At 40.6% G+C, this 27,650-nt stretch overlaps 1 protein-coding gene and 1 pseudogene across 3 annotated transcripts; both read right to left on the bottom strand.

The window, feature by feature from the left end:
• Nucleotides 1-217: 217 nt before the first annotated feature.
• LOC145771542 (ADP/ATP translocase 3 pseudogene) lies at nucleotides 218-2,593 on the bottom strand (annotated as a pseudogene).
• Nucleotides 1,540-27,393, bottom strand: LOC145771541 (liprin-beta-2-like). 3 transcript variants are annotated; one of them, XM_082583242.1, is made up of 23 exons: nucleotides 27,249-27,393; nucleotides 19,881-19,945; nucleotides 19,428-19,586; nucleotides 19,200-19,268; nucleotides 18,608-18,721; nucleotides 14,580-14,690; nucleotides 14,083-14,145; nucleotides 12,397-12,469; nucleotides 12,250-12,302; nucleotides 12,098-12,171; nucleotides 11,888-11,978; nucleotides 11,725-11,806; nucleotides 11,295-11,429; nucleotides 11,072-11,204; nucleotides 10,623-10,784; nucleotides 10,264-10,426; nucleotides 10,033-10,186; nucleotides 8,969-9,147; nucleotides 7,324-7,440; nucleotides 3,379-3,567; nucleotides 3,064-3,306; nucleotides 2,937-2,996; nucleotides 1,540-2,674 (listed from the first exon to the last, which is right to left on the bottom strand). In XM_082583242.1, exons 1-23 carry the CDS (start codon nucleotides 27,346-27,348, stop codon nucleotides 2,654-2,656), a joined length of 2,610 nt encoding a protein of 869 aa, XP_082439368.1. In that variant the 5' UTR covers nucleotides 27,349-27,393; the 3' UTR covers nucleotides 1,540-2,653. The 3 variants fall into 3 exon arrangements, with proteins under 3 accessions (XP_082439368.1, XP_082439369.1, XP_082439370.1); XM_082583243.1 differs by having other exon boundaries at nucleotides 10,264-10,423; XM_082583244.1 differs by having other exon boundaries at nucleotides 11,725-11,803.
• Between the last annotated feature and the right edge of the window lie 257 nt (nucleotides 27,394-27,650).

The following is a 27,650-nucleotide window of genomic DNA, read 5'->3' as shown; positions in this document are numbered from 1 at the left end:
TTTCTTTTTCTATAAAATTTTTTCCCTCCGTTGAAGAGTTTGTGGCCATGCCCATAACCTAACGCTTTCTTGTCCTATTTTGAGCCATCACTAAACATTGGGGCCCACTAGTGGATTTAGGGGGGTGGGGGAAGATGGTGTTCTCACGGCTCTGTCTACACCTTCTTTTGCCACAAGATAGGTAGCCCATAGTAAATTAGTAAGCGTACAATTGCATTTGTAAGGATTTTATTGTAAAACGTTGAAACGTTGTGCTCAAGCAAAAAGTACCCTAATGTTAATGGAAAAAATGTTGTAACACACAGCCAACTGCGTCGGCGGCCAATTATTCGAGAAGAGGATTTGGTGTTTTGCATTGTACGCTGGTTGTTAGTAGGCCTAAGTTAATTGCATGAGAGTCTGCATCGATAATTTTGGCAAGCATTCCATTCGAGATGTTGACTTCGTGTCAAAACAAAATTAAAAAAGGGGAGGGAACAGTGAAGGTGCCAGGTTCTAATAAAGATGACGTCAGTAAAAATTCAACAAAATAAATAAAAAGTGCTTCAAAACACCATGATTGAAAATTAAGTACAGTGCAGCTTAGCCTTAGACAAAAAACGTGTACGTTGCGACAGGTCGCAAACTAAACAAACTTCTTTATTTCGTCATAAAACACTAAAACAAGAGCGCCTCCCATTCCCCTAAACACATTTGTTAAAGCACCTTTATAGAACCCTCGTAGCCCACCCTCTTCACGGTATATAGTGCTACAACAATGTCTGGCGTTGCGATAATGGTGGTTCTGGCGTCCAGACTGCATTACCAATCTTCGTCGAACTGTGTCGAGGGGGTAACCAACAATTCCCGCCAATGTTGTGCATGATTGAGCAATTACCCATGTGACCATGATGGATGCATGACGAGGGTCAGAAAGTAGGGACTTTGCGGTATCAAACATTCCAAAGTATATCGACCGGTAGATGAGGACGTTGGGAATAGACAGAGAGATCCCGCGGTAAAGTCCTCGCACTCCGTCGTTTTCAGCAATGACGCGCATGCAATGCCACAAACCGCGAAAATGACGTGTTTCACCGGATCCGACGTCAGTGGACAGACGAGTCCGCGCAAAGTCTAAGGGGTAGGTGATGCAGATGGCTGTGACTCCGGCAGCTCCTCCTGACGCGATGTTAGTCGCAAACACGCGCCAGAAACCAGCATCGTTGCGCGGAGCGAAAAATCCCTTGTAGGTGTCTTTGAAGGCAAAGTTGAGGGCTTGCGCTAAGAAGTATCTGTAAACATTGGTAAGGTTCCCTCTCCACAGCGAGGCGACACCCTGCTCGCGGGGAATTCGCCGCAAACAATCAATGATTCCGTTGTAGTGCCCCCCAGGTGGGATTTGAGTTGACGTGGCTTGCAATTGGAGCAAAAGCTTCACCCTTTCAATGGGGGCAATAGTAGTCTTGGCAACAGCAGCGGCAGAGCCGCCAATCGCCATGTCGCGACCAAACGCGACGAAGTTAGACATCATACTGCCATTAAGATACATTTACCCTACTATCTGAAAATATACAAGAGCTGGTTAGGCGTCGTGCAATTATGACATCACAAGCAGCAATAAAGCGACGACGAAGTATTCGGTAATAACTGCCCATCAAAAACGTAAATAAAATGCTATACTATCATGCAAAGCGCTCTATTGATATAAAACATATGAAACATTGGCAACAGTAGATCAGAAACAAGAGGCACGAAAGTGTAAGGCGAGCAGCTAATATGTCAAATGCAGCGACAACACATTGCGTCATCTGTGATGACATAACAAACTTAACATAAACGTATAAAAACAAGCAACGACATAACAAGCGTTTAACATAATACACAAAAATAAACTAAAGGTTGCAAATGTTTTCAGCTACACAGTACAACATGTTAACCTTCATCAAGCATGTGAACAACCGAATTGCGATATGTGAAATGAAATACTAAATGCACAAAAGTGAACTAAACAAGGCAGAGTAATTAACGCAAAGGCACACAAGGCACCTAGTCAATCCAAACAGAAAAAAGTGGGATCAAAGACCATATACTTGACTGTCAATTACCGGTATGTTTAAACAATAAACCATCCGTAGAGTCTTAAAATTGTACATCAATGTTCTACCGAATTCGACACTAAAATCTTCGGCTCGCAAGGCAATTGTTTGCCCGAGGTGCCTCGAAACTGTTCAATGTATTCAATTAAAATAACATGTGATGTGTTTTCCTCGTGTAATCAAAAAGGCATGTGATGTGGCTAAATTCCTCTACCATGTTTGTGCATTTCGTATTTCGTTTTATGCATTGTAACTCAGTTGTTCATATGCTTGATCGGCAGATTTGGAGTTTACTTTTAAATACTTTGTTGAATGCCGTATCGTTGCTGGGTTTTATCTGGTCCTGATTTACAAAGTTACCTCTCTACAAAAATTCTCTCATAAACAAAGCAAAAACATAATTTCGTGACACGACTGCAAACCAACAAGTCAATGTATGACGTAATCGGATGACGTCATACCGCTACATGAGCGTTTGTTTGCGGTGACACCATGGCGCGTAGAACATGACGTATCCCTGTCTAGCGTGAGCTTCAACAAACTTTGTCTGTGGGGAAACATGCCGACGACATCATCAGCTACTTTTCTGTCCAGTTGTTCTGCGCGAAATATAAAGTTTTATTAGAAGAGGCAACAAGTGTTTACAGCACGCGGTCTACAAAGTACATGTCATCCCCACAACGTTCCACAGCCCGATATGGATATAAGATTCCCAACAATTGATATAAAAAAAAAACAGTGCAACAAAGAATGGAGCCTAAACTTGCGTTGATCTCGGAGAGTATGAGTTCTTTGATTCCAGAATGTATCGTGACAGGCACAGAACAAGACATCGGATGTATACCTTCACACAGGACTCACCGTCAAACTGTTGATTTGCGCTGAAAATGCGTTGATCTCGCGAGTCGTGCTCTCGTTCAGCTGCGGAAACAACAAGCAGTGTTCACATCAGCGTGTTTTTGATGCATCACATCCACAAGTTACTTACCTCGACCACTTCAATATTTTCAGCAGAAGTTTGTTCTTCTTTCTGCATGGCTTCGGTATCACGATTTTCTTTGATCTCTACCATCTTTATTTTCTTCTCTAGGGCATCTCGATGCCCAGACATGGTCTTGGAAGAAGAGGATAAGATCGGGCAAACATACTCACCTTGGCCGAACTCGCGGCCTCCACTTCCCGCTGACAAACCACGAAACCGTCCAAAGCCACCGAAGGAACGGCGACCGATCTGCACAAAACACGGCAAGTTGAACGCCTCATGGTAGAAGATACCAGTCTCACCTTGAACCATTCACATCACCTTGTACTTCACAGTGATACCGAGAGGTTGGTATCCTGGATCTTTGCTCCGTTCTTCCTTCAAGCGGATGCTTTCTTCAGGAAGTAGTTCAATCAGCTTGGCCGCTAGATGTCGCCGCAGTAGGCTCTTGTTCATTGGAATGTGAAGGAGAGCGGCCAAAGTCTCGGAGGTGAACATAGGCTCCAAGACCTACATGGGACATTGCAAGGTTACGTGGGAAAAATATACGGCATGGTTGATGCTTTTAGAAAAAAAACATCTTCTGAAAACTTAAAGCATGAAAGGCTACCAGAGTTGACCGAATGAAGTTTACACTTGTAGGCCCTAGTTGAAATATTGTGGTGCTGGTGTAATATTCTATCCACTAGTGAGTAATCAGCCTTGTGCTGATAGCCGGGAAGAACGCCTTTCTTCACATTGACCCACCCCAGGCACCTGCTGGTTTTGTTGGCTCTTTCTTTCCACAAAGATAAGAGTTAAACTGACTGGTAAAGCGGCGGTCGATTACTCAAGTGGCAAGAATACGGTGCGATACTGATGAGCCCAGCCTCATGGGCGAAACACGTGTCTATCGCTGTCTATTCGATGCTACAATCGGCTGCCAAAATAACTTAAACGTTTAATTGGAGGTCTTAATGGCTAGCGTGGAAGCTACACCGTTCTGGTTAGCGAAGCGTTACTGCTGCTCGCTGTGCTAGTGAGTAATCAGCCTTGTGCTGATAGCCGGGAAGAACGTCTTTCTTCACATTCTATCCACTAGGTACCGCTAAATTAAGAACTAAATTTTAAGTTCGCTGGCCCAATGCACACGTCATGAATATTGAATCAACATGGTTTAATCTCTCTATTTTTTACTATTGAGATGTCGGACATCACACAAACGGGCATATTTGAGCATTTTTATACATTGGTTAAGGTCGCCAAGATCATCAGGGTCCTGGCTGAGTCATAGACTAAATGAGGACGAAACTGCCAGGATGTGGACAATCACATGATAGACCGCAGTCATTGTTTAAAGTCCCAAAGTGAAGATTGAAATACAGTCAACCCTTGATTTAACGGACTTCGATTTAACGGACTTCGAATTTAACGGACTCAATATACGCAGATCTATGGGTAAAAGAATGTACCAAACAAACGGTTTTTATTGTTTTGGAATTCACCAGATTAGAAAGCTGTCTCTCACAACGTCACAATACGTATTGTGATCTATCAGCGTACTCTGTCAGCGTACTCTGTTAGCAAGAGCCTTCATTCGGTGCACCTTAGAATCAGTTAGAACCTGCCTGTGTTTAGTATGGTGCATTATGTCTAAGCCAAATTAGTAAACGTGTGAACTTGTCGGTGATGCAGAAACTAGAACTGATCAAAAAGCTTGAAAAAGGGGCCAGCGTTGCGAGTGTTTGCGATCAGTATGGTGTCAAAAAACAAACAGTCTCAGGCATTAAGAAGAGCACGGACAAGCTGTTGAAATACGCTACGTCTTATTGTGTTGATGCGGCGTCTTCCAAGGGTGGTAAAGTGAGCAACAGAAAACATATGAAGATGGGTAAGGAACAATCTTTAGACGCAGCAGTTATGAAGTGGTACGTTCAACAACGGTCCAGTGGAGTGAATGTGTGTGGGACAGAGTTAATCGCAGCTGCTGCTAAACTTGCTACCAGTCTTGGCTTAACCGATTTTAAGGGCAGTGATGGGTGGCTTTGGCAATTCCGGAATCGCCACGGATTATTTAACGAGGTTCTGCATGGCGAGGCTGGTGATGCAGATACGGCAAGTGTGGCCCCCTTTCGCGAAAAATTAGCAAAGCTGATTAGTGACGCAGGCCTCACCCTATCTCAAGTATGTAACGCAGACGAGACGGGAATTTTTTGGCGTTCTCTCCCGAAGAATTCTCAAGTCCGTCAGTGTGAGGAGAAGACCAAGGGGAAGAAGACAAGCAAGGAAAGGCTGTCGGTCCTGGTCGGGTCCAATGCCACCGGTACTCACCGACTGAAGCTAGCCGTGGTGGGCAAATGGAAGAAACCACGGGCATTTAAGGGATTAAACGTCGAGCGTGACCTGCCAGTAGTTTACTACAACTCTAAGAAAGCTTGGTTTAACTCTGCAATATTCACTGATTGGTTTTTCTCCCATTTTGTACCTGCGACTCGGAAATATCAAGAATTAGATCTGGACCCAGGGTATCAGTATGTCTGAGGCCGACATAGTGGCATCTGTGGTGGATGGTGGAGAAGAGGAAAGCAGTGACGAGGAAGAGGCGATTGAAGTCCCCAAAGTGAAGTTGTCAACTACGGAGTTATATCGATGCCCTCATTGATTACTCCGCCTACAGCCAACTACCTGAGATGGCGCACCAATATGGGAAGCTCAGGATGATCAGGGAGAATATCATCAAAGAACAGCATATGGGGGGGTCGCCAGACAAAAATCAACAGCTTCTTTGCCCCTAGCCGCCCTGTTCAACATGGTGCTCCAGCCAACCCATCTGTGTCGTCTCCATCTCTCTTACGCATCCCACCTGCCCCTGAAAATCTGAACAATGATGCCCCATGCTGCAGTCATCGTCCGCCATCCCAGAGGTTGATGTTCAGGAGGATGGACATGATGAGTTGATGATCATCTCTGACTCAGATTAATCTACATTTAAGTTGTGTACTGTAGATGTACCTGTGTACTGTAGTCGCGCAGGCTATACAAAATACAAACAAGGAACGCATTTCATGTGTCTTTAAACTGCTACTGTGTTGTACTGTACAGTATTTGGTTTATCAAGCGGTGACAGATGGTCTACGCTATAGCAGAGTACTTGACTGTACACTGTACAGTAGTGGGAGTACGGTATTTTCGATTAACGGACTTTTTCCAGCAACGGACTGCTGCTGGTTCGCATTTGTCCGTTAAATCGAGGGTTGACTGTATAATCATTAAAAACCAGGAGCGTTTTATGTTGTACATATGCCCCGTAGACTTTGGAGGAGGTCAACTTCGGCAAATATGGAGAATGCTCTGCCAGCAGACACCTTGCTGTTGCATTGCGCATAGCTCACCGCTCCGGCAGTTTGAGCACTCTGGCAAGGTGGGCGAAAGTATCCAAACGTGGTTCCTTGCGTACCACAAATGGAAAAATCACCACGTTGAATTGCTTATATACTAGGGTGGGCCGAAGTTTGAAATAAATAGTCATAAATTATGTCATTAAGTACCAGCACGATGTTTATGTTTGGAAAGTACATCAATTGATTATCACATAAATTAGAGATGAAGCATGAAGGATTATCAGTTTTATCGCTATTTGCAGATTACTGTTTAATGGCGTCATTGATGACGTCATCGTTTTTCGGAGTCAGTACACAATGAATTGGATTCTAATTATATTGAATCTGTTGACGCATAAATCATGTTTTTACAATAAGAATTAAGTAAGTTATGACGTTTTCAAATCTCGTAAAAACAAATTCCCTATTAAAAACAATGCATTTTCAAGCTTCGAAAAAATCGCTTCAGGTACCTTTATAAATCGCGATTTTTAGAAATGAAAACGATGTCCGATCAAGCTCAAACTTTCAGGAATGTCGTTTTATGACTATTCGCAAGAAAGAAAGTTTGCAGCAATGAAATCGGAGAAAAAGTCCAAATTTCGACCTAATTATATAGTAATAAGACGTTCAAGCTGAGTGTATGTTCACTCCACTAATGAGATTTCAAGGTCGAAACAGTGACGTCCTGTCTTCAGTTATATTGAAAAATAGAGATTTTCAACTGATACTTTACATCCCATTGATGCAAATATGTAACCTTCTAAAGTGTCTAATCTGTAATGTATTCTCTCGCTTTGCAAACTACCAGACTTTGAACCTGGACGCTACGTGGTAAAACCTTTTCACGAATCCATCTTTGGTGTTTACATCGTTAGAACCCTATAAACAACCGAGTGGCACAAACCATAGTCGCTCCATGGACACCGCTTCCCCGCAGATTCGGGGCGTATTCGGCAAGATCAGCCATGCGTAACCACTCCATGACGCGATGGTTTGTCCACAGTGACACGTCATCAATCTCCTGAAGAAGATAAATTCTATTAGTGCTCGAAACATGAGAGTGGATAAACGTGAAGTAACCGTAATTGATTAACTTATGTAGTTTGCTCTACGTCAACGCTTCCCAACCTGTGGGTCGCGTCCCCAGCTGGGGTCGCCAGACAATTTGCTTGGGGTCGCCTGAGGCTTTCTGAAAAGTTTGAAGTTTCATTAATCTAGAAATTTAGAAAGTTAACTCCAGGCGGCTCACCATGGAGCGCATTGCGATTTTAGCGTAGACATGAGCGGCGCACTTTAGTGCATGCTAGACAAATCAGAATACCCTCGCGATTCTGGTAAACAAATTTGCGTTTTGAAGGCTCACGTTGGCAACACGGATGTTGTCACTAAGCAACAATACAACGGTGAAGTGGCAAGAATACGGTGCGATACTGATGAGCCCAGCCTCATGGGCGAAACACGTGTCTATCGCTGTCTATTCGATGCTACAATCGGCTGCCCAGAAACTTATCAACAATACAACGTTGAAGTTTTCAAACTTACTATTTGCCCAAGTTTAGAAAGTTGAGTAAACGTTTTTATTGATTATTACTAACTCATTTATTATTGTAAAATTAAATATTTTACATCGTTAAAAGCAGAAAGAAATAACCTTTGTGGTTATAAGAGTAGGAGCCCAATGCTTGCCTACAATCCCTCCTTCTTCCTGTCACAACCATAACTTGCAACCGTTTATTTGTTTTGATTTATTGAGTCTGAAGTGGGAATAAAAACGTGATTTTTGTACACACTTATGAACGTCAAAACGGTTAAACTCAAATTCACAGTAGCCTACACATCTCGTAAAGGCGTCCTGGCGTCATCTCTCGCTTGTTTTTACCAATACTGAATTATAACAGAAGGTAAATGGTCTCTCCACACATAACGACTCCCGGCACGCGGCAGAAGTGACAATTAAGAGTGAAACATCTGGGTATACACTACAGGCAGGCCATGTCACGGAAAGCAAAGAAACAACGCAAATTCAACGTCAGCACAATCACAAATCAAGAGGGCAATTGACCCGCCCGGAACACTTTGTAATGAATAATGATGTAATATCAATAAAGTAACTAGCCTAACTTGTGAAACCATTGTGCAGTGATGAAACAAAAATAGCCTAATTTTGACATGTTAGTCCCACAATTCGCGGAAATTAATTTAGCTCCTAATTAGCTCCAAAAATGTAGTGAAGGAGGATCTGGATCAACCCAACTAATTTTGTCCTTTATCCACCGCAACTTGGTAAATATTATTAACCGGTCACGGCACCAGAAAGGTTGGGCACCGCTGCTCTACGTGATCAAACAATTACCTTTAAAAAGTTAAAATATCGAACAAAATTAATACATCAAAGGCCAATTCAAACCAATGTTTGAAAAACTCTGTGAATGATAACAAACTTGTTAAAACACTGCTTTACAACATTTCAGGTGCATCACTGACGGCAACAACATGCCGATCAAAATTGTGACATGACAATTGAATGACATCAAACAAGCGATACTCACCCCCTCGCCAAGCGGTCTTCTCCTCAACTGGGTGGGGTCGAAATTGCAGCTTCTCAACTTCTCGATCCCTCTGCGTAGACTGAGTAGGTGGAAGAGATTTGTCACTTTTAATTTGTGTGCATCGCTCACTGTGAGGTGATGGAGAGTTCGCCCATCCACACAAGCTTCGTGGAAGGAGTCTGTTGAGATGAAAAATAATGACGTCAATGGCAGACATAAAATGTCACTACGTGTTGATTGTCAGGCAAGTTGCGGAAGAAAGTAACAAGGTCGGTTTAACGAGGAAAGACTTTCTGGTCTAGACAGATCAATGTAGAGACGGGGTGTGTAAGCGATTGGGGTACGTCGGGGTGAATCCGGACACCCTCGGTAACGGAGACCACATTACTAGTTAGGGTTTCATTTTTTTCACACTTCTAAAATTAAAAACGTACGGGTTTGCGCATGATGGGATTTTGGACACTAATTTAAAAAATGTAATTTTTATTCCATTATGACGTCATGTAGATGTGGCACCGCGTGGTCGAATCTCGTGTGGGGCTAAAAATAGGGGATCACTCAGTGACGGAACGTGGTAGAGAGACGAAATTGACGACGAGACGAAACCAAAATGCGCAGAAGGGCGTTTTCCTATACTTTCTTGCGCCTTAATCAACTTCATTGCCTCCCCGCAAGACGATTTATATCGAAACAAAAATGTTTTTTACAACTTATGATGCACGATTGCACGGTACTTGTTTTGCTCCTAAGTAAGTACTTTTTCGTAATACTGTATTTTTTTAATCTCGAGGTAACTGTTGTTGCAAACTTAGCAATTGTATAGTACTGGTACTACAGGTGCCAGTAAGCCAGGCGGTGCCAGTAAGCCAGGCGGTAGCAAGACTGTTTCAAAACAAAAGATTATAATAAGCAAAGTCAAGTTTACAGTTTCGGGTGATAACATCGCCATGCCAATTAACGTCTACACCAGTTCACCTGGCGCGAAGATAAGCTATGAACATTGTGAATATGGTTAAGAAGTCATGAACTACAGTTGAGCGCACAACGACGTTACAGTGGGGCACCTTTGTATTGGGGCAGGCCAACGTCATCAAGCCACCGGGCCACCCAAAGAGCGTTCATCTGGGCGACTCCTTCCACATCATCATCTCCTCCCGCAAGGACCTGGAGGTGCAGCATCAACTTCTTCTTGTGGAGCGGATGACGCACGCCAAGCTCCTACAGCAAGGAATGCATTGTTGCGTCATCAGTTACATCATGTTACACCAGTCAGTGATTCCTAAGACTACGCCTACCTTTTCCAATTCGTGATTGGTCGCACGCAGCAGGGTGTCGCCGCTCTTCACCCATCGCGAGCAGGCGTCCACGTAATTGTCCAACCCGATGTCCGACAACCATCGGCACACCATATCAGTGTCCCAGTGCTGAAACGGGGTCTTGCTGCTCAAAGGTGACCTGCTAGGGGTACATGAATTAATGTTCAGTAGCACTAACACTGGTTAAAACACAATGAAGAAATAACGAAAACATTCGCTAAGTTAGAGTAAATTCTTCCACTATCTTTCCGTACAAGTGAAGATTATGACGTCATAATAAGCTGAAGCCGATGCCAGTTAAATGATGATTACTATGACAACATAAAGAAAATACACACCGCGTTTGGTTGACGTGATCACGTGGATTCCATCCTAGTCTCGGACCAGCAGTGGATCGCACTCCTCCCCTCTTAAAGTTGTCATCATCTTGAGGAGATGATGCACTTGTCGTCATGGTATCTGGATCTATAGAAGTAGAACGGCTCCGGCGCAGCTTGAAGCTTTGAATGGTGAAGAGAAAGTTGTGATATTTGCAAGCCCGTGATTGTCATGAGCTCAGTCGATCAATTTTTTTAAATTTTTAATTGCAATGAAGCAAATCATTTTAAACGAAAATTTCGGTCAAAATATTGTCAAAGGCAACGCAAAACATCGTTCCAAACAATCAAACCTTTAGAAGCCGTTAAATCGAAGACGGAAAGCAGCCAATTTGATGACTGGGATGGGATCATCATCAACTCGCCTCCAAAAAACGAAATTTAGAAATCAAATAATTTACAAAACACACCTGGTGAAAAACTTGCGAAAGCCATGCTTTTTTCTTTGCTGGAAGGGGTTCGGTTGGGGATTTCCACGAGTCGGTGTCCCACGACCATCCGTCCCATCGCTGGATGTTGGAAGGGGCCTAATCTCGGTAATGGCTAAAAATATAATATGAATTAATTAAATAGTGTCGGTTTATAAAAAGGAAATAAGCAAACTGGTAGATTTGAATATTTAACTTCACAAACCTAAATTTGGGGTGCTGCTTGATTTCGGGTTTTTCCCTTGCAGGTTTCTGGGTCCACATTCCAACACAGGGGAATTTGGGGTGACTTTAGTTATAGCTCCGCTACTCCCTCCCATGTGACCAGGCTTTAAACCGACTGCAACGCAAACAATTTAATTAAAATAGTTACGATGACCAAATAATCTGAAGCATTTTAACTTGGGCAAGTTCTACCATTCATTGTTCTTTTATTTACCTATGAACGATTGTAAGGCAGATAATCTTGTTATTAGTACGAAGCAAAATGCAAAATAACAATAAGTTGAGGCAAGTAGTGTTTAAGACTATGGTTATCAGCATAAGCGTGACACCAATGAAGCCAAAAAAGTGGAAGTGAATGCAAATGATATTCGATATCATAAAAATAAATAATAATCCATCCAAACACCGACCATCATCGCGAGGACTGGAGTTGATATCTCCTCCAGCTAGGCGGACACCATGGAGCCGCTCCAGACTGTGGCATCGAACCTGCTAAAGAAATCGCAACGGTTAGTCTCTGAATTTTGTCGTTTGCTTTTAACCCAACTGCTGATATATCTAAAAAACACTCACAGCCTCTATTGGGGGAGCACTCGTGGGAGTTGACAATTCTTCTACTGGTTTGGTGGCATCGTGCGCGTCGTCATTCAAAACTTGTTGCACACTGGAAATAAAAAATGTAATATCACATGAAACTTGTTTCTATTATTGTGAGTGCTAATTCTAAAAGTGTTCAACACTTTTCCAGTTACTATAAATGTCTCCATCCTTGTTTACTCTTACCCGTGGGTGGTGGGTTCGCTAGAAATGGGGGTGGAGGTGGCGAAGGGGGCTGGCATTCGCAAAAGACGATGTTCCTACAACATAAAAACAATCATGGCATGTTTCCATTTAAAGGAATAGCAACCGTAAACTGACGTAACTGATGATCTCACTTTGTCGTCATGATCCTGCACAATTCCCTCGTCAGGTGACGTCAGTCTTTTCCCTGCAAAGTCATTATTACGTAAACACAAGCACCAGACGTCAGAGAAGATAAACAGTATTCCAAAAGATTCTCATCAAACCTCCTGGCAGGATACCTGTTCCACTGTGGATCTCCTTTAACATCCGATCTTTTACAGCCAGTTCCTTCTCAAGATCTTCGATTGTTTTCTGAAAAATATTTTATCAAAAGCAATCTAATAAGATGGAAAGACCAATTCGACCTGGGAAACCGAGTAGAAAAAAATAAATAAATAGAAGTTATTAAATCTGTCCAGTTAGAAAGTCGGGGTTCTTTATCGATCTTGATTTATATAACATAGTTTGTTTGACTAACCGTTGAAAAGTCAATCGACAGTCAGGCCCTACAATGTAGTCGATAAAATGTTAAAGACATCTTTTGGCACAATGTTTGCGACAAACCACGATTGAACGATTCCAGCGATATCATAAGATGATGATGCCAACACAACTCAATCCAAATCGCTCCCAATGCTCTTGACACCCAAACATGATGGCTGATGACGTCATGGAGCAATGACCTCTTACCAGAAAACATTGACGTAATATCATGCATAAGCAAGCAAACATGACATCATGGATATTGATAATGCTTCACAATAAAAATATCTCTTCACTGCACAGTGCACAACCACCACCAACATCACAAGACAATTGAAGATGACCATCTTTGCCTGCACTCTACATACAACACCACCCGAGAACTGATGGTTCATCATAGTGAAACTTATTGACCATCGCCCCTGACAGCAATTGATGCAACAACTCCACACACAAACACCGACAATATATCGGAACAAGTATAAAATAGGAACACCACCTGAGACGACAGCAGGTCTAATCACTGACTTCACACAGCACGTGCTCGTATAAAACACAATTGAACAATGATTTAAAATTGTTTGGAGGCCCTGCATGGCTTTCTTACAAAACATTAAATGCCATACCATGCGCAAAACAGACATAAAAATGGTTCACCTTTTGCAATGAAAATGAAGCCGCATTCGGTCATGTACGAATGAACAAGATGACATTCATGGTTTAAAGGAAAGAGTTGTGAGTGCATTCAATTTAAATCAGTCAGACAAGCATCAATAAAATATATATAAACACAGCACAACCCCGACAACAATTATGATGGAACCTGAGCGACAAACAGTTTCCCAGAAAATTCCAATTTTTCTTGCTGCAGCTTATAGACTTTCTCCTTCATCTTATGCAGCTTTCCCATGAGAAACTTGAATGATAATAATGAAAGAAATCACCCGATTGATCAGAAAGTCGGGGGCTCACGCTCACGTCCCAAATCAAGCAAGATGTGAAAACATTTTGAATTAATGTCCGTATCCAACTTTTAGCTGATTGGTTTGACAGACGCTTATAAAACGCAAGTTTCACATCATCAAGAGTATGCGCTTGAATCCAAGACATTCCAGGACATAAATTGAATAAATCGAAAATTGGCTTCAGTGCTCCCGTCCAATTCATACAAAATCATAGACCACTTTGTACTGTACAGTGTACAGTGTACACAGTACTCATAGACCGCTCGTAACGGGTAGAAATACAAGTTTGAAAAAGAGAGCGACTGATATTGCAGATAATTACAGTTTTTCAAACAAATATGGTAGGTGGCGTAAGACTTTTAAAATTATACGAGTTAGCATCGAAAAATTTAAAGAGACTTATCTTAATCCAATTGAAGCGGAATATTAATGTCACCTCAACACCATATGGTCATCAGCAGGCACACACCAGCTTACTTTGTACTGATCATTTCGAGCCTCCACTTCTAATCGGCGTCGCTCCGCCTCAGCACCATCAACCTATCAGCATGCACGAGTTTAATTGACACTAAAAACTAACTGGCTGTTGATGATCGCGAGTTAATGCGCCAGCGCCCTCAACCTGTTCAAGCGTTCAGGTGACACTTTCAACAGGAAAGTCCAAGGTTCGGAGTCGAATCAAAAGTTTCAAAGCTTTAGATTCCTAGAATGACGTCATGTCGTCGTAGTGGCACGATGCAACATCAACATTTGTGCAAATAGCGCAACAAGCATCTCTAGAAAGTTGACATTATAATTCGCCCTTTGTTAGTTTGGTGCAAATGTAAAATCAATTGCAAATTTCCCTCAGGAAACAGTTATTTTAAAAACAAGAAACGGATTGACTGCAAATTTGTTTAGCGCACAGAGCAGAAATAAAACAGTAAAGGGAAAAAAACAGGAACACTAGTAAAGCCATCCAACGTGTGACTCGCCTCGTCCTGTCGTTGTTGCTGCTGTCTTTGTACGAGATCAATTTTGTAGTTTGACATCTCGTTCATCAGCTGGAGTTTCTGCGTTTCCAAATTCGTCTTCGCTGCGACCTCCTAAATAATAAGCGTGGTTTAGGAGGTAGCCTAAGTAGCGATTCGTAAAGCCACAAGAAACCCCTCAAAAAACACCTTCGTCGGCTTTGTCAGTATTAGTTTAAAATAAATAAACATGTAGTTATAGAGATGGAGCATCGTACACAAATTGGTGCTTAACCGAATAAGACCCTGCCCCAATTTAAGTCCGGTCCACGATATTATGACGCGGTTGGAATGACACGATGCGTATGCGGTATGCCACCATACACAAATGCAGGGAGGCGGCAATAACTTTAACCCAAGGCCAAATGACGCGAAACTTGCTTATTTCTTGTGCCTGTGTTTGGGGTTGCGCTGTTGAGAGATATCGCTTGCAGGGCTAGAGTAATATTCAATCTTTAAATGACGCGCGTCACTGATGTATACATTGCGCGATTGTTTATCATCACTTCTTTTCACACTGATTTAATATTATTTGTATTATTTAATGTCCAAATCATTCTTATTCTTTGCTTTTTTTCTGTTTATCTTCCCTTCTATAAATAATTACGGCTTCCCGGCATTTGTATAATATGGTGGTATAGGCATCGTGTAATTCTGAACGCGTCATAATATCGTGGAGTGGACTTAAATCGGAGCGGGGGTCTTAATCAACGGAATGGCCCGTTTCGGCGAGTCCGATTCGGCGAGTCCGATTCGAATAGTCCGATTCGGCGAGTTCCCTATTCGGCGAGAGCCCTTTTCGGCGAGTGCCCTATTCGGCGAGTTTTTGAAATTTTTAAAAGGAAATTATCTGGTACCGTAGCCTAATTGCAATTGCCGTTTTTACATCGTTTTAACGTCGCTAAACGTTGAAATCGTGCAGAAAGGAATAAAAATAAAATGTTTGAACTATTAATTAAATTAAAATTCGTCATGTCAGTTCAGTTGTTTTTATTTCTGACCATCATATGAAAAACAATACACGTCAACATAGCAAAGGTAGAAGCGACAATTCACGTCAACATAGCAAAGGTGTAGAAAAAGGTAGAAGCGACAAAACGCGAACGTTAAAACGTGCTTGTGACCGAAGTAAGTTATTGAGTTATAAGAAATTTGGCAAGGTTGCATCACCTTCAAAAAAATTTAAGATATGAAGGAAAAATAAAACAAAAAAATGTTACAGAAATAAAATAAAATAGATCATGTTTATGTCTATAAGTTAGTACTTTTGAATAGTTAAAATCATAGGCGCCCATCTATTTTTTTGGCCGTGGGGGCGAAAGCGTGTTTCATCAGCAGCAACGTAAATTCAGCGAAATGTCACGCAGATGGATGACGTAATTATGTCGTCACACTAGGATTGCTTTTATTGCCACACTCGGAGTTATCGCTACGTTCGACCTACCGTTAATTATTATAAACAAAGCTCGACCAAAACACATGCTATGCGTCTGCGTTGGCTAGCGGTTAATGGACTGCGACTCTTTAAGCTAAGCGCAACATAAAGTTTAGCAACGAAGTAGATTTATTAGCATGAAACAAGAGACGAAAAGGTTTACTAAAAGGTATACTCGTAAATGGAATGAAAATACTAACTTGGTCATATGCTTGGAAATATACCTGTTGAAAGCAAAATCATTCATGTTTACATCAATTCAACAGCACGTCACCTTTAATAAATTTAAAAGTTGCTGACATCCGTAAACAGCCCTTGAAAATAGTTACAGAGAGACGTTTGATTAAGTTTTCGACTTGACATTGCTCCCTTTCCACTACAATATCGCAACTTATGACTGACCAGCTTTCAAGTTTCAATTTGCTGTAATACGCCCGTTTTCGTGTTGCAGATGAAACAAAAGATGCGCATATTCCCCCGCCTTTGATCGGGTTTCTATGGCAACGGACGTGTGTGCGCCATGCAATTTGCGCGAGTCCGTTGTTGTGTTGATTATGCCGCTTGTGCGACTGTGGGCAGTGCGGTTTGTACCAGCCCTTGTTACGTTGGTTAGTGGTAACCTCGGGCCGAGACTTCAAGTTCATTTTCACAGCAACCAATTCACTGCCGCGACAATTCTCTGCAGAGGTTTCGACTTTCGAAAGCGACAGGAGGCTGTTTGCAAGCGCATTAAGTTAAACGCACGCTGCGTCAACGTAGCAAATTATGTTGTTTTTGGGTGCATTCAACATCTGATGACATTGAATCGACGCAAAATGGTAGATTTTTGCTATGTCACAGGCAGCAAAATCAGTCATTTTTACATTGATTCAACGTCTGCAGACGTTAAATCAACGTAAAAATGACAGATTTTTTTGTCTGGGGTGGGATTGTAGCATCGCTACTCGTTCTAGTGATTATTTACTGCGAAGCTGTTGCGGTTTGTATTTAAAAATGTTTTCCTGCTGCCGATCGCTAGTTCATCTATTGTTTTATGTATCAATGCCGCATGAAAAGTTGCTCCCACGCGGAAATATGCGTGGGGGCCTGGCCCCCACGGCTTAGGCGCCTATGGTTAAAATGATTAGTTTGGATCAACAAATGTGTGACCTACACTCCTACAGCTTAGATTGAAAGGAAATTATCGGGTAGGCTACCGTAGCCTAGTTATACCGACGAGCAAAAATTTGTTCCAAGAACCCAGTTAGCCTAACAGTTCATTTTTACATTGAAGTAACAGAATGAAAAGGCTAACCAAATGTGTGGCCTATCGTTTTAACGTCGCTAAACGTTGAAATCGTGTAGAAAAGGGTGCTTTTGCTGACTAGGATACGTTGAAACTGAGAAACATTCACAGAAGCCCTACGATACGTATACGTTGCATTTTTAAGATAATGTATTCAGACGTTGAATCAATGTACAAATGAAATGTTATGCTAAATGGGTTCTTGGAACAAATCGTAGGGCTTCTGTGAATGTTTCTCAGTTTCAAAGTATCCTAGTCAGCAAAAGCTCCCTTTTCTACACGATTTCAACGTTTAGCGACGTTAACACGATAGGCCACACATTTGTTTAGCCTTTTCATTCTGTTACTACAATGTAAAAATGAACTGTGTTCTTGGAACAATTTTTTGCTGGTCGGGATAACTAGGCTACGGTACCCGATAATTTCCTTTCAATCCAAGCTGTAGGCCACACATTTGTTGGTCCAAACTAATCATTTTAACTATTCAAAAGTACTAACTTATAGACATAAACATGATCTATTTTATTTTATTTTTGTAACATTTTCTTTGTTTTATTTTTCCTTCATATCTTAAATTTTTCTGAAAGTGTTGCCACCGTGCCAAATTTCTTTCAACTTAATAACTTACTTCGGTCACAAGCACGTTTTAACGTTCGCGTTTTGTCGCTTCTACCTTTTTCTACACCTTTGCTATGTTGACGTATTGTTTTTGATATCATGATCAGAAAGAAAAACAACTGAACTGACATGACGAATTCAAGCACGTTTTAACGTTCGCGTTTTGTCGCTTCTACCTTTGCTATGTTGACGTGTATTGTTTTTCATATGATGGTCAGAAATAAAAACAACCGAACTGACATGACGAATTTTAATTTATAGTTCAAACATTTTATTTTTATTCCTTTCTGCACGATTTCAACGTTTAGCGACGTTAAAACGATGTAAAAACGGCAATTATAATTAAGCTACGGTACCCGATAATTTCCTTTCAAAAATTTCAAAACCTCGCCAAATAGGGCACTCGCCGAAAAGGGCTCTCGCCGAATAGGGAACTCGCCGAATCGGACTATTCGAATCGGACTCGCCGAATCGGACTCGCCGAATAGTAGCAGACCCCTTAATCAATTAAGCACCAACTTGCGTACGATACACCAAGTCTAGCGTCATTCGGACCAGAACAAGGCTTGCTCCAATTACGTCAACTTTTCGGATAATACAAAAACCTACGGTAGATGTTAAGATCACGAGCAAGAAAAACAAACACTCAACAACCTCTTGTAATCTCGCATCTGCCCCTTCCAGACGAAGGAGAGCTTCCTTTAGTTGTGCTTCTACCTCGTTTAGCTTCTCCGTCTGTAGATCGATTTGGTCGGTGAGGATGCTTACCTAAAACAGAAAATGAACATCACCATCCCTGGTGGCAGAGTCAATCAAAGTATAATAAACAATGAAACCGTTAAATTATTCCATCAACAAACCTCGGTGAAAATGCAGGTGACCGTGCTGCTCAGACACCAAATCAGTCGTTTTTACATTGACTGAACGTCTGCAGATGTTGAATCAATGTAAAAAACGACTGACTTGCTGTCTGGGTGAGTACACTGACTTTAAAACACGAAACGTTGAAACCACATCTACACCACTTACTTTAGATGCATTAATGCTACAGCTGTGATCAATCGGCTAAAGCGCAAGAAGATTCCCAGACGGTGCAATCCGCTACTGTTGTAACAAACGACAAAAAGAATCTACGTTTAAACTCTGAAATTAATTCAAGGGGGTACCATACAATTAAACGTTTAGTAGATGACAGCACTGCTTCCGAAAAACATCACTGAAGTTTCAGTTGGACAAATTGACTCACATGTAATGTCAGGCTTTGATTCTCGTTTTGCAAGCGACTGACTTTTTCGTTTTCACCTTCTTTGGTAGGCTGAAACAAAAATGTTGAAAAACTTAAGTTTGCAGAGTTAGTAGCAAAACAAAACTGCGCATCAACTATTAAGTGAAAAATTACACAAATCCTACAATACATTACTACTGTACGTTTTTCAGGAGTATTAGTCTTGCACAGAAATAATTCACAACAAACCTTGATTTTGAGTAAATCACGATAAAAAGTGAGGGTGTCAATGGAGATATAACGTAAGAGAGCATCTGAAAAAGCTTCTTTTTCTTCGTCGCTGTTCACTTCCGCATCAACAGTTGCTTCTACAGCATGCCGTAGATCTTCCATGAGAAGAGCCACACCCTGCAAATGTCGTTTTCGACTTTGTGTGTGAAAATTTCTTGTACATGCATGATTTTGAAATGCTACTGCTATAATTTGTGATCTCCAATCTCCATTTAGTTTTTTCGACTAATATGTCGAGTGTACTCAGCGGTTCTTATGGCTATAGATGTGTTTTACATTCTTTCTGCATTGCTAGACCATGCCAACAGATTGATTCCTATTTCAGACTTAACCACATCACCTACATTAGCTATGTCAAAACCAAATAAAAATTTGTTAGAAAAAGCATCTCAAATTAAATGACCACAATACCTGCAAGCCATTATCAAGTTCGTTAGTAGCATCTTCATTGAAATGATCATCTTCACTGATATTTCCTGCAATACAAGTTTCAAAAATTTAACGTCTTATACTTGTTGAAGTGTGGTTCAAAATATTTTTTTACTTAAAATGAAAGAGATACAATAGTAAGGATGGTTCAAATGTGCGTTTTAATCTGCGTTGGCAGGAAATGTAATTATGCAATAAAAAAATAGAATAAATTGATGTGTGGATGAAATCCAATAAGCTGTCATTAAATCAAAACTTGTTATATATAATATATGATTCTCTCCAATGAACAAAGTGCAGCAGAAAATTTTAGTCTGCCTATCAGTGGCCAAAGTATTGAAAGAAAAGTATATATAAACTATCTTGGTCTAACTTTGGATGAACCGATGCAATGGAATAATCATATTGTCAATCTTACAAAGCAGCTTGCAAAGGTCTGTTGGCATAGCATGTATGCTAAGATACATTGCACCATTAACGATATTACAAATGTTATATTATGCTTTGTTTCAATCCAAGCTTCAATACTTGGTGGGTCATTCCATGTCAACTGATCCAAAAAAAAGTGATTTCGTCACCCACCCTCTCAGATTTTGTTCATACTTACCATATTTGTAGAACTTTCTTTCCTGATCACAAAAAACTAAATATTTTGAAAATCGGTCAACCAGAACATAAGTTACAGCCATTTGAACATGGCCACTTTTGTGATCATTCAAGCGGAACAATCAGCTTCTGGTTCAAATGTGAACCTTTGAGTTAACGTATCTTTGCTTGTATGCATCTGTAACCAATGTTGTTTTCAGACATTGTTGTTCGTACAATAACTAAATCATAGCAACAATCACCAACCACATCAATTGTGACCTTTGACCTTTAACCCTCAGTTGATTTGGAGTAGTCTTTGTGTTCAGTGACGCGGAACACAATTTTTGATCTTGCATAGCTCGATGCGGGTACCACCGACATAGACAAGTGATATATCATTGGAAAGGTCTTTTCAAGGAGATTTAGAATCAGAAATAAAATTAATGGCTTATTGACTATTGCTACTAAAATTTTAGATATGAATTTGACATCTGAAACTATCTAAACATTTTTTCTAAATACCAAATTTTCCACATATTTTTCCTATTCATGAAAATTTTGATATATTCTCATTTTGCAATAATCACAAATTTGCAGGTGTGCAAACATGTTGTCAGAAAAAATAGCTCCTGCAAATTTTTTTTAATTTGAAGTTGATTTTGGGGTGGCCCTCCCCCCTAAAGTTCTGTGCCTTCCCTCGAAATACTAAATGTACGTATCTCAAAAACCACTTGAGCTAGAGATACGGTTTTTGTGTCAAAATATGCAGAAAATATGATTTCCTATCTGCTTTCTGAACATTGAATGCATCTATCTTATGTAGAAAAGCAGTTATTATATTTAGAAAAAACACATCTTAACACAAAATGTATGGTACGGTAGCTCTATAAGAAATATGTGACGATCACTGTTCCCTCCAAGAAATCAGCACTCGTGATATCTGTCCAAATCTTGGTTTCACAATTTTTTTTGTGACGACGAATCAGTCTACAGAAATGCTTTTTTTCTCTCTGTTTTTGCACCTTTGAGGGAACACTGGTGACGATATTCAAACTAAAATGTAATTCTGGTCGGTACTGCGAAAAGCGATATTATCGACAATATTTTACATATTGTCTTGCGTATCGTGACAGGATGCCTGCGACCTACACCATCAGACAATCTTCCTGTCCTTGCAGGCATCCAACCAGCTGAGCTTCGTCACAAAGAAGCCATCCTGTCTCTTTCTCGCCGAGCTATGAACCCCAACCACTTGCTCCACTCAAGTCTCTACGAGTCTGTGAGCGAGCAGCCTCGGCGACTGAAATTGAGACACCTATTTGTTTGTGCTGCACAACTCCTGATGAAAACCGCTGAAGACCAATCCATCAGTGCGGCTACCTGGGAAGACCACCAATGGAGCTCGGAGTGGAAGAAGAACTCCTCAAGAATCCAAAGTTTCATCTCTTGACACCACTCCCCACCCAACCCAAATGCATTTGCCAAGGAAGGCCTGGGTGAGGCTCAACCGCCTGCGTACTGGCGTCGGACTATTCTGCTCCAACATGCGCAAATGGGGGATGGCTCCATCCGTGATCTGTGAGTGTGGTAAGGAGGAACATTGGAACAATCTGCAGACTACACCATCTGAAACTGCGCAATCTACCACGCGCCAAATGGTGTGCGTGGTCTGCGTGAACTGAATGACGAATCAATTCAATGGCTGCTTGACACCTGCCCAAGCGTCTAGACCGTGTCGCCGCCACTGCCCAACAGTGGTAAAGGCAGAGCCCCTGGAGTAGCGAAGAAGGTTCAAACGAAGAAGAAGAATCGACAATATTGTTCTTGTTGCAATATGGAAACAGCTTCCTGTGTTCAGTAACAACTTGCAAAAAAAACTGAAGTTGGTCCTCATCTTTAATTAAGAGTTTGTTAAAATCCTGGATTACAGCAACTCCTCTATCTGCTGAAAGTCCCTTCACTATGTGTAAAGCTTGTATAAATGCACCATCTTCAGTCCAATGAGCAGGATCCTTTGAAAGTATGGCTTAATCTACACCCTGCAGCTGAAGAAGCCGTTTTGAATTGGAGGCGCAAAACTGTTCTAGAGTCTACACCCTTATTGTCAAGAAATCTACTTTGACGCTTAGTCACCTTGGTGGACGTTCTGCTGTTTCATCTAACATGGTTATTAGCTTTTTACTTTCCACAGACAATATAGAGTTAAACCATCTCTTCAGACAGATACCATAAATGCAGACCAAGTTTTTTACTAGTTGCAGCAGAAATAGTTGTATGCGGATAATTAAGAAGTTGATCCATGAGTCCGAAATCATTTAGTGGTTCTTCTATATAACATTGGGTGATGTTATCCAATATCCATGGTTTCAGATGAATCGCACAGAAAAGGTGGCTAATTCTCAAATGCCTTGTGCTTCTTTCTTTAACGTATTAAACTGATGACAAAACATCCAAATTTTGTTGGCATTAATCGCCTTCGCCATCCAGCGAGCGCGATGCATGGTACCTGGAGCTTGAAAGCGGATTCCACGCTCAGGAGTTTCTCCAAGGAATATGACAAAAACAGGGGCATTTTAGCTACGTATGAATGCAAAAAATTTTAGGAACACTTCTTTTGTTTATTGCTTTACCAGTTTTACAGGTTAGTTTATGAACTTTGTTTATTGAATAGCTTGGGCCACAATACTTGTTCAGCGCTCTTTTGTGCTAGAATACCCAAAACAGGGTTTTTCTAAATTGCTGCTTTTCTACTCAAGATAGGCACAATCATTGTTCAGAAAGCAGATAGGAAATCATCTTTTTTGCATCTTTTGACACATCTCTAGCTCAAGCAGTTTTTATGATATGCAGATTTAGTATTTTGGATGAGGGCGCAAAACTTTAGGGGGGAGGGCCACTCCTAAATCAATTTCAAATTCCAAAAATTTTTCAAGAGTTATTTTTTCTGACAACCTCACCATTTAAAAAGGTGTCCTAAGCAAAATTCAATAAAATTTTTTTTTTTGCCAAATAAGAGACACCCTACTCCTTATGCAAAGCAGACCGTGCTTTTGAGATGAACGGTACCTTTTTAGTGTTGCTTTTTAGTACATAAACTGTTCAACAATAAGCCTATGCTACATTGATCCATTATATAATATAATGCCTACAAAACAATAACGCAGACTTTAGAGTTATTTGCATACATTATATGTAATAAAACTACATCCAATCCTTGACAAATAAACAAGCTTTGACAGACCCAACGCATACTACATAATATATAGTATGCGTTGGGTCTGTCTAAGCTTGTTTATCTGTCAAACCATTTTGAATAAAAAGATTCATTGTAACAGAAGAACTGTATATTTTTTGTATATTTATATCATATACTAACAATATACAGCCAAAATAATGGGAACAGCTGACTCGAAGACTATATGTCCCTTCGCTGCTTCCTGTCGTCTGTTGTATCGCATCTGTGATCGCAGTGTACTGTATGATATCGCAATAGGCACAAATAAAAACACGAGCATTATTATTATTGTAGTTCTTCTGTTACAAGGAATCTTTTTGTCCAAAATGGTTTGAAATGCAAGGAAAAAATTGGTAGGTCTTCATGCATAATGTTGTTATTTTTAAGTTAAGAAGAGTAAAACTTTCTACCAGTTTTAGAAGTTGAATACTTAATAAGCCATTAATTTTATTTCTGATTCTAAATCTCCTTGAAAGACCTTTCCAATGATATATCACTTGTCTATGTCGGTGGTACCCGCATCGAGCTATGCAAGATCAAAAATTGTGTTCCGCATCACTGAACACAAAGACTACTCCTAATCAACTGAGGGTTAAAGGTCAAAGGTCACAATTGATGTGGTTGGTGATTGTTGCTATGATTTAGTTATTGTATGAACAACAATGTCTGAAAACAACATTGGTTGCAGATGCATACAAGCAAAGATACGTTAACTCAAAGTTTCACATTTGAACCAGAAGCTGATTGTTCCGCTTGAATGATCACAAAAGTGGCCATGTTCAAATGGCTGCAACTTATGTTCTGGTTGACCGATTTTCAAAATATTTAGTTTTTTGTGATCAGGAAAGAAAGTTCTACAAATATGGTAAGTATGAACAAAATCTGAGAGGGTGGGTGACAGGTCCTGGATCAGTTGACATGGAATGACCCTGGTTTTAAATTGGGGAAAAGCAAATTCTACACGGGTGCAACCTAGTTCGTACCCTGAACAGTTCGGACCCTCAGTTCGTACCCTGAAAAGATCGAGAGAAAAAATTAAAAAAAGCCGAAGTCGCTGATCGCAGTTTAATAGCACAAAGCCGAAGTCGCTGATCGGAGTTTCCGCAAACAAACTCGAGGGTTAGGGTTAGCGGAAACCGCGGAACTGCGGAAAAATATTTGCGGAAACTGCGATCAGCGAGGGTTAGAGCAGAGCATAGATTACTCGATGATTAGAGTTAGGGTTAGCCGAAACTGCGGTTAGCAAAACTGCTGAAAAATATTTGCGGAAACTGCGATCAGCGAGGGTTAGGGTTAGAGCATAGATTGCTCTATAGTTAGGGTAAAGGTTAGCGGAAACTGCGGAAAAATGTTTGCGGAAACTGCGATAAGCGAGGGTTAGGGTTAGAGCATAGATTGCTCTATAGTTAGGGTTAGGGTAAAGGTTAGCGGAAACTGCGGAAAAATGTTTTCGGAAACTGCGATCAGCGAGGGTTAGGGTTAGAGCATAGATTAATCTATGGTTAGAGTTAGGGTAAAGGTTAGCGGAAACTGCGGTTAGCGGAATCTACGGAAAATGTTTGCGGAAACTGCGATCAGCGAGGGTTAGGGTTAGAGCATAGATTAGCCTATGGTTAAGGTTAGCGGAAACTGCGATCAGCGACTTCGGCTTTGTGCTATCTTTCTCTCGATCTTTTCAGGGGGAAAATTTTAAAATGTTTGCGGAAACTGCGATTAGCAACTTCCGCTTTTTTTAATTTTTTCTTTCGATCTTTTTAGGGTACGAACTGAGGGTCCGAACTGTTCGGGGTACGAACTAGGTTGCATCCATTCTACACTACTTGCTCCAATTCATGTGTTACAGAAGAAATTTGTCCAATCGAGTCTATTTTTGCCAAGATCATCAAGAACAACGATTCTTTTTATCATGCCGAAACGTTGCATGTTGTGAAATTTAAGACATTTCAAAGTGGACTTTGGTGCTTTTTTTGTCCTAAAACCATCAACAACGCTTCCAAGGATGACTGCCAAAAGCACCTTTTCTAAGGCTTACTCCAATTGAGTAAAATGTGACTTAAATAATTTAAAAAGCTGTGGCTATATTTACACTATATAGTGTAATAATAGCCTCAACAGTATTGCCAGATAAGGAATTTTTCCCTAATTTGAGAAAAGTTTAAAGCTGTTGAATACAAAAACTTGTATTTTGGAAATTTTTTTAGTCCTGGGCAAAGATTAAAACTTTAACCTTATTCCTAACACTAACCCTTACCTTAACCCTTCCTAACTTTAATCTTAACTCTGGCAACACCTGATTGTAACCATGGCAACAAGTGTGGAAAAATAGCCACTTCCAATTCAAAAACTACACTCTTCAAAAGCAAATACACTCTTCAAACTTTCAGGCTAGAGTAAAAAGCAATGTAAAATCAATCAATCATTTTATTTTTTGTCATTAATGCGTCCGGGACAAAAAAGATACTAACTACAAAAGTCAGTATAAACCTACCAGCACGTTAACAAATGGGAAAAGGTGGCAAAACCTTGAAAGGTTTAAAACGTGCCTGAATGAAAAATTTAAAGGAGTTTCAAGATAAAAATTGCAACAATTTAACTAAATCTACTTCATCTTTTTTATGATGTGTTTCTTCGATCTATATAGGTTACATTTCATCGGATGCAACCCAGTTCGTACCCTTAACAGTTCGTATATACCCTCAGTTCGTACCCTGAAAAGATCGAGAGAAAAAATTAAAAAAAGCGGAAGTTGCTGATTGCAGTTTCCGCTAACCCTAACCCTCGCTGATCACAGTTTTTGCAAACATTTTTTTGTAGTTTCCGCTAACCGCAGTTTCCAGTAACCCTTACCCTAACCTTAAAATAATTCATGCTCTAACCCTAACCCTCGCAGTTTCCGCAAACGTTTTTCCGCAGTTTCCGCTTACCCTACCCTAACTCTAACCATCGAGTAATCTATGCTCTCTAACCCTAACCCTCGCTGATCGCAGTTTCCGCAAATATTTTTCCACAGTTTCCGCTAACCCTAACCCTCAAGTTGTTTGCGGAAACTCCGATCAACGACTTCGGCTTTGTGCTATTTAACTGCGATCAGCGACTTCGGCTTTTTTAATTTTTTCTCTCGATCTTTTCAGGGTATGAACTAGGTTGCACCCCATCTCATCACTCTTAGTATGTTTGAACTATACAAATGTTAGTCAGCAGTTCATTAGCATTCACAGTTTTGCCATGACTGTGATTACAAATAAAAAAAGGGAGAAGCTTTTTGTCAAGGTCGCAAAAATTCCACTTATTCTTCAGAACTAATAAAACATTTGTTTCTGTTACGAGACGCGATATACTAAAATTTTGATAAAATTATTTAGGGGTCCGCAATTTATTTGAGGGTACGTTACCATATAGGGTCTGCCAAAACTGCTTTACTCTTTCAAACTCGATGACTGGGCCTGCGTAAGTGATTCGAAGCCTCTACAAGTATGCAAAATTGTGAATAATCTGTTACCGGTATACAAAAACTGTAGTACCATCACCTGTGTTATCGATGATATTGTCAAAGTGCTGCAATGCATCTTCAAGCATATCACTCGCTGCTCTTTTTTCTCCCAAGTTAAGTGACCCATTTTCATCCATTGGACTACAGTATAATTTATGTTACAGATTTACAATTAAAATGAACCAGTCTAAAACATATTCAATCATTAAAATTTTCCATATCTCTTGTCTAAGTGCTCCATTTTAGGTAACTAATTAGATTATTATTTTAAAATGCAAATTTTTTCCATAACTTCACCACCACCAATGCTGCACAGCAAATTCGGAAAAAGCACAAGATATCAGAAAAAAAGCACAAGATTTGGATACAAAAGCACAAGATTGCAAAATTGAACCTTTGCCAACCATTTTGTGTCAATTTGAGCTTGAGGAATAACATG

This window comes from Aplidium turbinatum, chromosome 6 (genome assembly GCF_918807975.1).
Source record: "Aplidium turbinatum chromosome 6, kaAplTurb1.1, whole genome shotgun sequence".
Classification (NCBI taxonomy): domain Eukaryota; kingdom Metazoa; phylum Chordata; class Ascidiacea; order Aplousobranchia; family Polyclinidae; genus Aplidium; species Aplidium turbinatum.
This window is presented reverse-complemented; position numbering and strand designations above follow the sequence as displayed.

Bases quoted from the DNA above. Each gene is read 5' to 3' on its own strand.
- LOC145771541 (XM_082583242.1), bottom strand. From the start codon at position 27,348: ATGGATGAAAATGGGTCACTTAACTTGGGAGAAAAAAGAGCAGCGAGT. The intron at 19,269-19,427 runs GTTTGTTGTGAA...TTTTTGTTTCAG, and splicing joins GTGATTTACTCAAAATCAAG to CCTACCAAAGAAGGTGAAAA. The intron at 10,427-10,622 runs GTGTGTATTTTC...ATGTACCCCTAG, and splicing joins GATCACGTCAACCAAACGCG to CAGGTCACCTTTGAGCAGCA.